General features: G+C 34.5%; 2 protein-coding genes across 2 annotated transcripts; one reads left to right on the top strand and one right to left on the bottom strand.

The window, feature by feature from the left end:
- The first annotated feature begins 632 nt into the window (after positions 1-632).
- Positions 633-9,361, top strand: LOC136346439 (thioester-containing protein 1 allele R1-like). Its single transcript, XM_066295581.1, has 20 exons — positions 633-918; positions 3,465-3,657; positions 4,008-4,241; positions 4,296-4,546; positions 4,602-4,932; positions 4,996-5,184; positions 5,237-5,414; positions 5,465-5,643; positions 5,699-5,971; positions 6,026-6,080; positions 6,130-6,651; positions 6,703-6,863; positions 6,922-7,106; positions 7,160-7,372; positions 7,425-7,644; positions 7,698-7,891; positions 7,948-8,287; positions 8,335-8,510; positions 8,561-8,841; positions 8,901-9,361. Exons 1-20 carry the CDS (start codon positions 857-859, stop codon positions 9,107-9,109), a joined length of 4,446 nt encoding a protein of 1,481 aa, XP_066151678.1. The 5' UTR covers positions 633-856; the 3' UTR covers positions 9,110-9,361.
- Positions 7,665-12,446, bottom strand: PIG-T (phosphatidylinositol glycan anchor biosynthesis class T). The gene is made up of 3 exons (XM_066295599.1): positions 11,959-12,446; positions 11,224-11,557; positions 7,665-10,718 (listed from the first exon to the last, which is right to left on the bottom strand). The coding sequence occupies exons 1-3, from the start codon at positions 12,146-12,148 to the stop codon at positions 9,479-9,481; spliced, it is 1,764 nt and encodes a 587-aa protein (XP_066151696.1). The 5' UTR covers positions 12,149-12,446; the 3' UTR covers positions 7,665-9,478.
- Positions 12,447-12,479: the final 33 nt, after the last annotated feature.

Raw genomic sequence — 12,479 nt, 5'->3', positions numbered from 1 at the left:
ACAGTCCTGCTGAAAAACATACAAAATTATATGAGCCAAATATAAAATTTTATCCAAATTCAAATTGAAATTGATTTGAAATAGTCTAAAATCTCAAAGAAAAAATTGAGACATATAAATAATAGCTTTTTTTCAACACAGGATAATTTTGTCTAAAATTAATATTTTAATGAATTTTTTCCAATGCTCCTGCACCATTTTAAATATTTAATTCGTATTTCATTAACTGTTCATGTTAGTTTACATTTTTTAGGGCTCAAATTCTATAAATACGACTCTGTACCTTATCACACCTTATATGGTTTCGCGCCTTCCCTACGAAAAAAACAAAGTATTATGATGACCAGTCGGCTCACTATAGTACAAATAGTGATGTAACCTGACATTCATAGAATAATTCTGTAGGCAATAGTCAATGGTTAGATGTAGGTGAGAATACTTAAGTGATATCATTAAAAATACTTGGTTTAAGAAAACTATTCTACAATATTAATTATTCCAAAAATCTTGCTTTTAATTAAAAAAATTATTATATTAAACATAATTTTCGTCAGGTCATTATAAAATGATTTATAGGATTATTGTTAAATACAATAAGCGCGGTAACTACATACCCATTATGGGTAGAAAGAAGGTCCCCCAGCTGGCCGCGAGAGTGAGACATGCAAGGTAACCATGATGGTCTATACCAAGTGCAAGACAGCAGTGCAAAAGTTACGGTATAGAAATCGACCGATTAAGACAATATGAAGCGTTAACTCTTCTGATTTGTTTCATAAAAATACTTATTTGTGCCCTAACAGGTAACTCTTTGAAAATCGATGGTTCTTAGTACTTGTGAATCGGTGTCAGAATAATGATGTATTTGAGTGTTGTTTCGTTTGTGGTATGGTTCGCAAGTTGTTTTGGACAAAATGGGTAAGAAAAACATGATATATATTAGATCAGAGTCTATAATATAACTCTATGGGAACTTATCATGGTTTATGGGTAACAACCCACTTCATGACAACACCTTGTATGACACAATATGTTCTTAGAAATACTCTTATAATGTGTTAAGTATACATTGCAAAATATATACTTTAAATATCGAAATTGGATATAAAAACCTGAGAAATGAGACAATCCGTTCTTACTAGAGGCGACTAATGGAAAGACTCCAAACAGAAGTAATTACGTAACTGTAGATATGGAGGTTGCAGTATAGGAGGATTTCCAAAATCTAGAAATCAGTGAGATCATCAGTATTTTCTATTTACATTTGCTGGTCTTCTCCATCAGATCAAACTCTCTCTCTCTCTCTCTCTCTCTCTCTCTCTCTCTCTTTCTGTGTTTTTGTTTCTCTCTCTATCTCATCACAGATGATACCCTTTCACTTCAATTTCAAATGCAGATAAATCAATATTTTTCAATGAAAATGTTTAGAAACAATCTTCTAGAAATATAGTTTATTTTATATTTCTTATGGTGAAAAGGGACTAGTTAGGACCCTTTTTTTTAATAACAACTTTATTCTAGCGCAATTGCATGGTTAATTAGCGCGAAATTTTTTTCAAATAAAACTTTGAGTATAATACCTAATTAAAAATATGGATATACATAAACCAATTTGGCGACGTGATCATAATATTAGATTAATAATTACAATAGTAATTTGATTTTTTTTCAGAATTGTGCACTGTTACAAGATATTCCGTTATATGTAAACCTGGTTCACATTCCGAGTCATGTAAAATGTAACAATCTCGAAGATAAAGCCAATTAAAGACCTGTATAATTATGTAAAATATGTACATTTTTTTGTTCAGTTTATAAAGCTTACTTAAAACTTCAACCTTACATAGTAACGTTCTTTTACAAGTTAACAATATCTAATAAATTATAAACAGGCAGAATGTGTGTAGGTTGATTAGTCGAACGAGGGTCATTGTTAAAAACATACTCGATTTCCTTTTCGAAACCATTTATGGGAAGACGAGGAATATATGCTGAATTTAAGGTGTGTTCTTATAGGTAATGATATATCCTGTATACCATTTCTACGTTAAATGAAGTTTAAAACCAATTCATTACTTTGAAATCAAATGAATCATTTATCATGAGAGTGACAATTATTACTCAGGTATTGATGATTAACTAACATGAGAGGAAATATATAATATTAATCCATTTTATTCAACTTTACATAGAGATCCTACATAATTATTACGTAATTGAATCAAAGCAGAAATTATAGTCAATAAAATCTGTTAAGGAGGAGAAGTATTTTTTACTACAAATCTTTTAAGATGTGTAAAATAATAATTTGTGTAAACTCAACAGTATGAGCGCAATATACAGGGTATCTGAAATTTTAAGTCACATCGATTTTCAGAAAACTTCATAGAGAATATTCAAGATTGGTCATATATAAAAAATAATGGTCATAACGTTTTATATAATTTTTCTATAAACAAATGTTTCAAGTAAAAGTTACAAGGCTAATTTGTTGTCACTTTTTGACGACCCTGAACTTTTCGTTTCCTTACCCGCATCACATTCCAACGAAGTTTAACTTTAATTTTTAGAATGTTACCCTTTATTTCCAAATTGTATCATGGAAACTACCCTTTTTTACTTATACAGGTACATATATCAAATCTTATTAAGGTTAGACAAGGAGAATTTCAAGGAAACAGAATATTTTTCTTATTTTATTGAAAAAAATTAAATTTGCTCGGAAAAGCAAAATAACAATTTAGTGCTTACAAAAATTAATTGTTATTTAATGTTCAAAGAATCTGCTCAAAACGTCTTGCGTCGTTATTCAAACACAGTGCCATTCTTTGCATGAATGTTATTACCTGAACATAAGTGTTTTACCTGACTGACCACATTACACAGACGTACCAGCTTTCAAGGCATCTACGTTATTTGGCTAATCCTTATAAACTTGATCTTTTAAGTGGTCCCAAAGGAAAAAGTCGCAGAGATTTAAATCGGGTAATTGGGCTGGCCACTTTATTTCAGCAAGCAAAAAATGTATACCGCTTTTTTTAAATTAAAAATTGAAATTTCCGAAATGTTATTTATTTGACTTTTAAAAAATGCAGGGGATATTTTTATTATTTTGTTTTTCTCATTAAAGTCAATTTTTTTAAATAAAATAAGGAAATTAATTTTTCTTTCGATTTTTTCTTATCTAATCCCAATAAAATTTGATGTCTGTATGCGCAAAAAATTGTAGATTCCATAAATCAATTCGAAGATAGAAGGTAACATTTAAAAAACCAAAATTGGACTCCATTGCAATGATATGACGTACGAAAAAAAAAGGTTCGAGACTATCAAAAAACGATTACCAATTAGCCTTATAGCTTTTACTTGAAAGATATTTAGATAGAAAAATTATTGTCATTATTCTATATATATGGTGGAGTCTATAAGTAGGCATATACGTTATACAATAATCTTATTTAAAGATACTATAATGTCATCGGCCCGCGAATAATTCGACCTAACAGTGAGTACCATGCTGCCATTAGCGTGTATGCCACTGCAGGACCCACGGCCATCACTGCCACCTTAGAAGGCCACTCCTTCAGTGGGGTTCCATTATTCATGCAGTTTAAGGACATAGTTTTGCCTTACTCCACTGTAATTAGTCGATTCGAGGTAAGTTTAAAATAAGGCAAACCTCATTCATATATGATTCAATAACGGTAGAACCACGATTCTGAAGGTTCACATATTTAATGCATGCCAACTGCAATAGTGCAGGAATAACATGGAATTTTAATTAAGCATTGAACCGTAGATTAAACTCCCATTTAAGAGAAAATTTTATAACAATAACTTCTTGGTTTTATTTCCCACTATTCTGCTTTAATTCCTTTTAAACTGAAACCCCAACAATGGTAAATCTATTAGTCACAATGAGCCTAAAGGAAGTGTAAATAAGAATTTAATATTATTATTCCTTTTTAATGTGAATGACTTCCCAGAAGAAAAGATTTATTTTTTAGATAGGAGATATTCAAGATGGTCTGTACAAACTCCACGTTATCGGAAGCAGAGGACTGGATTTCACTGGCGAATTCCCTCTGGAATATGTACGGAAAAGCTACTCGGTTTACATTCAAACAGATAGAGCTGTCTATCAACCTAGCTCAACTATAATGTTTAGGGTCATTGTACTGAATCCTTCCCTGAAGCCTGCAGCTGAAGTCCGGAATGAGCCTTTACTAATCCACGTTGAGGTACTAACTCATTAGACTTATGTGAAAATATTTCTACTTTAAAAATAATCCTAGGATGGCAAAGGTAATCGCGTGAAACAATGGACAAATATCGAAGCAATTAAAGGTGTTTTCTCCGGTAATCTCCAATTGAGTGGAAGTCCAGTGTTGGGAAACTGGAACATTTCCGTTACAATCCACGGACAAACTTACACTAAACAAGTCGAAGTGGCTGAATATGTACTTCCTAATTTTGTAGTGGACATCAAGGTTTCTAAACACATCACATTTAGAGAAAAGACCCTTCCCATTGCTATAGATACCAGGCATGCCATCTCGTGTATCTCATTTTTACAGAAATTAATATTTTACTCCTCACAGATACAGTTACGGCAAAAAAGTCAAAGGTGAAGCTACTATAACCGCCTATCCAACAATCTATTCTGGGGTCATACAACCTATCTACCAAACCCCCATCAGAAAGGTGGTGAAAATTGATGGGACCACTTTGGTGGAGTTTGACATTGAGAAAGAGTTGAGATTGAATGATGAGTATGAAAGAGCTGTAATAGTGGATGTTACCATAGAAGAATACCTCACTGGGAGAAGACAAAATAATAGTGCTGAAGTTCACATACATAAATACAACTATAAAATGGATTTGATCAAGACTGCCGATTACTTCAAGCCTGGTTTAACCTACATTGCTTACGTAAGTTTGTATATTTGCATCATTGCATTAAAAATTTGCATCATTGCGTTACAAAAAATATAGGTCAATGTGGTCAATCACGATGGAACTCCTTTAAGAAACGAAGAAAGGGACGTTCTAATCCGTCATGGTTATTCCAGACAAGACGAAGTTTATGATGAAAAAACTCATAGATTAGACAAAAATGGAGTATTGAAGTTGGAATATGTTACTCCGGAGAATGTTACCAACACCACTGCATTAAGAATTGAGGTAAATTTTTCTATAAAAAAAAAATTCCAAACCCCATAAAATGACTTATTAGGCTGAATATAAAGACCTTAAAGAACGAATCTCACCAATTCCTGCAGCGGTGTCTTACAGTAACACTTTCTTACAAGCTAGCATTGAGACCGACAAGCCACTTGTCAATTTAGATATCGATGTTGCTATTAATTGTACTGAGCCCATGAAATACGTTAATTACGTTTTATTGGCCAGGGGTAAGATAGATTTTTAGGGGTGTTTCATCTATAATTAATTAACTTGCCAGGAGATGTTCTTTTGACAAACTCCTTTCAAGTCGACAACAGGAAAGTGGCTCATTTTCGCTTCACCGCGGTACACTCCATGGTACCCATATCTCATTTAATAGTCTATTACATCAAAGAAAATGGGGAGTTTGTCGGAGACGTAGTCAATATAGGGGTCGATGTGATGTTTGACAATTTCGTAAGATGTTCCCATTATATTTCCTGTGCGGTTTTGAACAGTTTGAAAATTTCAGATAAATATCGATGTAAACACCGATGAAACTGAGCCAGAAATGGATGTCGAATTAACAGTGCGAGCGCGTCAAAACTCCTACATAGGCCTCATGGCTGTAGATGAAAATGTCCAGACCCTTAGACCTGGATATGACATCACTGTATCAGATATCTCGGAGGATTTACAGAAATACGATGTAGCAGAGCAATCTCCTTATTCGTTTATATCCAGAAAATCTAAACGTTATTTCATGTGGAAGCCTGCAGCAAGCAATCCTCATTCTGCAGTTCATGTACTTATTTACATAGAATTTGCAATAAATTTTCAAATACTTTATGCATTTTAGGGAGCAGGGGCAGACCTTTTAACCAACGCACATATTGACAGAAGAAAACCTACACGTGAGTTTAAAAAAATCCTAAACACTAAACGTTTATCTTTGCTTTAAAGTCGAAGATATCTATCTTCGCCCATTGTTCTATGGATCTTCTACTGTGAAGCCAGACAGAGGCTTTGGTGTACCCCTACCGGCAGTAACTAGACCTCCATTAGCCGGCCCTTACGCCTTTAGTCGAGTACCAAAGCCTGTATGGAACAAACCTAAAGTGTACCTCACAAAGCATTTAGAGGAAACCTGGTTGTTTACCAACTTTTCCTCTGGATATGAAGGGAAAACCTCTATTAGACGAAAAGTGCCTGCAAGCCTGAATAACTGGTTGATTAGTGGATTTAGTTTAGATCCAATAAGGGGTTTGGCTTTGATGAGTGACCCCAAAAAACTTAAAGTCACCAAACCATTCGTGGTTTCACTAGACCTCCCTTATTCAGTGCAAAAGGGAGAAATTCTGGCAGTGCCAGTGGTGGTCTATAACAACATGGGGCAGGACATTATCGCTGATGTTACTTTGCATAACACTGGACAAAATATTGAATTTGCTGAAGTTTCTAATGAACTCAGTTCTACTACTAAACGTAATAAAATATTATCATAAAAGAACTTTAATTCAAAGTATATATTTTTAGGAGTTGAATTACATAAAACAAAAAAGGTTTCCGTGAAGAAAAATTCTGGAGCTTCAGTGTCTTTTATGATAACCCCCGTGAATGCCGGCAAAATTGAAATCAAAGTTACAGCAAGTAGTTCTAGGAATCAGGACACTGCGGTGAAACAGCTTCAAGTCGAGGTGCAATAAACGATTTCAGTGAAAACTTTTCTCAATCACAATAATGTTTTACTTTTAGCTTGGAGGAGAGACCGAGTATTACTCAAAATCAATGCTAATCGACATGCGACAAGCCAATGTGTTAAAAAAGATATTGAATTTTACAATTCCCAATAACATAGTCGAAGGCTCGGAAAAAATTGAAGTATCCACTATTGGAAATCTTTTAGGGACTGCTATGGTGCATCTAGAAGATTTAATAAGGTTTCAAAATCTGCAAAACTCATAACAGGAAAATACAATTAAAAGACTTGTAGACTTCCATCAGGATGTGGAGAACAAAACCTTGTTCATTTCATGCCTAGCTTGATCATATTACAATACTTAAAGAATACACGACAATTGACCCACACCATAGAAAAAGAAGCGATAAAAGCTTTGGAAATCAGCTACCAACAACAACTACAATTTATGAGACCTGATAAGTCATTCAGTCCCTTTGGGGAACGTGACGTTTCTGGAAGTATATGGTAAAAAACTTGTATTTCGCATTTACGGTTTCAACTTTCCTTTTCTCTGAAGGTTAACAGCATATGTGGCACTAGCCCTGAAACAAGCAAAAACATATATTTTCGTTGATGACTCAATCATAACCAATGCTCTTAAATGGTTGTCTGAAAACCAAGGCTCTAATGGTAGCTTCGTTGAATCTGGAACAATAATTTACGAGGATTTGCAGAACAACGATGGAAACAGTCTTGCAATGACCGCCTTTACTTTACTTGCATTCATGGAAAACCAAGTAAATTAAAAAAAAACATATGAAAGTAATAAGAAATATATTCCTTATTTCAGCGGATATACAATTCAAGCTACACCAACGTGATTTACAAAGGCCTGGATTACATTACTCGGAATATGGACGAGTCTGAGTCTACTTACACCATTGCCTTATGCAGTTACGTGCTTTTCTTAGCCAAGCATACTTCAAGACAAAGTGTGTTTAATCTACTGGACTCAAGAGCGAAGTTTCAGGGAGACTTAAAATGGTACTAATTTAATATGAAAAAAATCATTAAAAAGGTTATGATCAATTATATCTTAGGTGGGCAAAAGACACTTCGAAAAACGAGACCAACAACCCATGGAGGCAGCTGCCTAGATCCGTGGACGTTGAAATAACTTCATATGCAGTTTTAACATTTTTGGAAGCTAATTTAGTTGATGATACAATTCCCGTGCTGAATTGGTTGGTGAATCAACAAAATAATAGGGGAGGATTTACGACTTCCCGAGATACAGTTGTGGGACTTCAGGCCCTATTCCGATTAGTGACAAAGCTGGCCTCACCTGTCGACTTGCAGATCGAATTTCATTACAACAAGGGTAAAACTGGGAAGTTTAGTATTAACCAGAATACTGCTATGATTCTTCAGACCACTGAGGTAAGACGTAATTCTAGGAGATTATTATTATGCAATACATTTCCTAGATCGACAAAGAGTCTAGGGAAGTCAATGTGACTGCTCAAGGAAATGGGATTGGATTATTTAGGGTGGCTTATCAATATAACACTAATGTCACTGGACCTTGGCCTTTGTTCACTTTGGATCCTCAAGTGGATAAAAACTCTAATGTCGACCATCTGCAACTTTCAATTTGCACTGCGTAAGTAAAAAAGTTAAAATTAGTTTTATAATGCAATAAGGCAATTTTAGATTCGTCAGTCGCAATCTGTCAGCTACCCCATTAAGCAACATGGCAGTAATGGAAGTAACTCTTCCCTCAGGATTTACTGCAGATCGAGATTCTCTCCCCAGTCTGGAAGTGTCTCAAAACGTGCAAAAAGTCGAAACAAGTCATGGAGACACCAAAGTGATTTTATACTTTAACAACCTGACAATAGCGGAATATTGCCCCACAGTTTCGGCTTTCAGAACGCATAAAGTGGCTAAACAACGACCCGTACCAGTGATCATTTACGACTATTATGATACATGTAAGTTAAATTATCAGGAAAAAATCAAAACCCTTCATGAGGTTTCTCTTTTAATGCAGCGAGAAGAGCTCGAATATTTTATCGAGGACCTAGAGCCACGCTTTGCGATATATGCGAAGGAGAAGATTGTGGGGACATTTGTACATCGACCCCAAAGGCCCGGCAAGGTCCTGATAGCGAGGAAGATGCGACAGGTGGAGGTGCTAACATTAGGACTATGGTGTCTTTCGTGTTAATTCCACTGCTTTTGATGCGTTGGATACGGTAAAATTCGACAAAGTGATATTAACTTCTGGAACATGGTTCTAACCTAACGAATCAAATTTAACTATTCTGTATGTAATTTGTTAGCTGACCCTATGTAACAAATACTGTGATTTACGTTAACTACTAAACTAAAAGACTTTAGCTTTAAGATTTTTAATTAATGAAAGAATTAATGTATATATTATGTAATTCATTTACTAGTGTTACTTATTGTTTTTAAATAAATTTATTTTTTGCTGATTTAATAACCTCACCAAGGAAATTTACTATACAATTTTATTCTGTTCAAGCAAAATATTTAATGACAATTATAACAATATGCTAAACACAACACACAACATATAAAAACTCTCATGAAACACTACTTCAATCAACCTTCCACTCCCTGAAAGGTAACTTTTTTCTTCCCTAATTCATCACTGTATTGCGTTTGCTCCTTTTTTTTCTTAAATATCTCTAAAAACCTATTTTTCATGCTTTCAGTTAATTTAATTTTGTCCTTCTTTTTCAACACCAGTCTCTTGGTAGTGATATTGTGAACCGGACCGAAAGCCAAAGCCACTACTGTGCAAGCCAAACAAATGACGTTATAGGGCATACTAAAGTCGGGAGTGGGCAATGTGATAATTAAGTTTTCGGTTCGAATTTGCACCAAATATCCGCTGCGCGATGCGTTAAAGCTCCCGAAAATCGTAGAGGAATCTTGCGGTAGTCCTGTATAATTTTTAGCTAATGGGAGGTAACTGGAAACTACTGCTGATCCAATGTAAAAACCGTGATTTGCATCCGGGGGGTATTCCTGCCATTTAAGGAAGACATAGTCGAAGTCTATGGAAACAGTGGTTACAGACCGTGGAGGCAATTTCAAGACGATTTCGATATAATAGGGTTTTTCTCTCTGTCTCCCAGGCTTATACTTCAATACCATAGGTTGAATTTCCTGGTCATTTGAAACTACTTTTAAACTATGAAGATAAACCGGCACATACCACGCAATATTTTGAAGCAAAATAACATCTAAACTTGCCCAATGATTATTGTTGATTTCCGTTACAATACCACCCCTTTCCTGACCATAGCCTGTCAGATACTGATTCGCATATAACAGAGGAGGAATGTTAACAGTCAAATCAAATGAATCATTATACTTAGCACTAACACTCAAAAAATATGGTGGAACTTCATAAACAGCAAAATCACTGACTTGTCCACCTCTAATAGAACTAACCACCAAATCTGGGTCAGGAGTTAAATGAAAATTATGTCTTGACTGACTTGATAAATCCACATAAACTGTACTATTAGCGGCTAAGGTGCATTTACCATCTAATCCTTGACCAAACAATTTTTTAAACGTCCAGTTTCTAGTACCCAAAAGAGCATAATCATAGACCAATGACACAGAAAGCTGCAATTCTACTGAAACTAAACTGCAGCTTTCAGATTTGCATACTGGCCTTAAGTGCAGACCAATGGAATGATATCTGGTGTTGTGAATATGTCCAGAATTAAGCAGAGATGCTAAACCAGATTTTGAGTCGCAAGGTAATAGTTTCTTGAAGGGAGTCAAGTTTTCAGTGCACACGATTTCTCTGGGTAGTGTAGCATATCTGGAAGAAAGTATTGGGGAGTATTATTGGAGATAGTTTTTAGAAGACAATAAATGCAATGACAATTATTGGTCATTTTTGGAATTGCAAATTAAGTTGGGAATAAGAGTTAATGCAGCACATAAGGATCTTTTTCAGTTCAAGTTACATGAGTGCACAGTTCTTAAAAATTAGTAATGTATTTTCATTGTAATTCTTTAATAATATGTTTTCAAAATTTAAATGTTCCAACTTCTTGCTAGTTGTCTTACCAAGATAATCTACACTAAAAGCATTGGAACCATGACAATTACACTCAATATGTAATAAACCATAACCTAATATGCACTAACACCAGCATAGAATTTTGGATGTTACATTTCACAATCAATATTTTACTGTGCAGCACTAGTATCTAAAGTTCCAAAATATATATAAAAGTAGAATCTGTTAATGGGCAAATGACAACTTCAACACATAACAAGCAGACAAGCAATAAATAAACCAAGAAATAAACTAATCTTACCTCAAAAATGTATTATTCATTTGAGGCCAGTCTACCACACCTCTTGGTCTAAATGAATATTCTGGGTTCACAGTATTTGAATTATCCACAAAATTAAAAGAAGCACACAGTAAACCAGACAATGAATTAGCCAGTAATTTCCAGTTTTCATTGATATTGGCTGTGTTAGGTTTAAACCAGGCCCACACCTCTGCACCAGGTGCAGCGTCTATTACTGGGTAACCCCAAGACTTATATCTCCACAGGCCACTTGTCAAACTAATGTGGACCTCATGGACATTTAGGCGGCCTATAATTTCTCCTAGAGCTCTGGGGAATAGGTGACTATGATAATCTGAAAATGTTGACACTTAGGTGCAGGGTGATTGATTGCACTTTCTCTTATCTGTATCCCATCAGTTACTGATTTAATAAAATAATGTTAAATGCAAAAGATTTCATATGCAATCTATAAAATTATTGCAAGATGAATTTTTAAATATAATGGGTACTATAATAAAGCCACGCAACTTGACATTGATTTGAAATTTAAGCAGAGTCAAAATATTAAATAATATTACAGGGCTTTCACTTGAAATATTATAACTCTATGTTGGTGACAATTCTCTATATCAAATTCTTCTATTTTTAAAATCAATAATTAAAAAAGATTTTTGATCGTACAACTTGATACAAGCCAAAATATTCCCAGTTAAAAGTAATTTCCCACACTTTGAAAGATGGAAATGCACTTACATTTTTCGTTTTCCGGATCTACATCCCATGTGGTTGAAAATTGGAAATGAGCATACAATTGGTCACTAAATAAAGGCTTCAACAAGAGCTCTTCAGTGAAACTATCAGCATTCAAAGAGGAACTAACACTAAATTGCGCTAATGTGAATAAAATAAGTGAAACTACTGCATAAATCATATTTAGGCCCATGGATGTAAGTAAATTAACGACTAATTAAAATTTAAATTCGTTAATAAATAAGTTTAAAATATTCTTCATCAAAAATTACAAAATAAACATCGAGAAACGGAACTTAACCTCACATTCAGTTTGTTGATTTATGGGAATTCTTGAACGACCGTGTAAACGGCGGCGGGTATTGCAGAAGGAAAAAAAGTCGGAATGTTTTGTCCAATCACGTTATATGACTTCTTGGCGTGGCATTAATTAGACCAATTGAAATTCGTAAAATCTATAAATAGGTCTGTTTGAATCTAACAGCCTGTGGCCGATTGATTATAATGTGGCAACGTGGTTTGAG

This window comes from Euwallacea fornicatus, chromosome 23 (assembly GCF_040115645.1).
Source record: "Euwallacea fornicatus isolate EFF26 chromosome 23, ASM4011564v1, whole genome shotgun sequence".
Classification (NCBI taxonomy): domain Eukaryota; kingdom Metazoa; phylum Arthropoda; class Insecta; order Coleoptera; family Curculionidae; genus Euwallacea; species Euwallacea fornicatus.
This window is presented reverse-complemented; position numbering and strand designations above follow the sequence as displayed.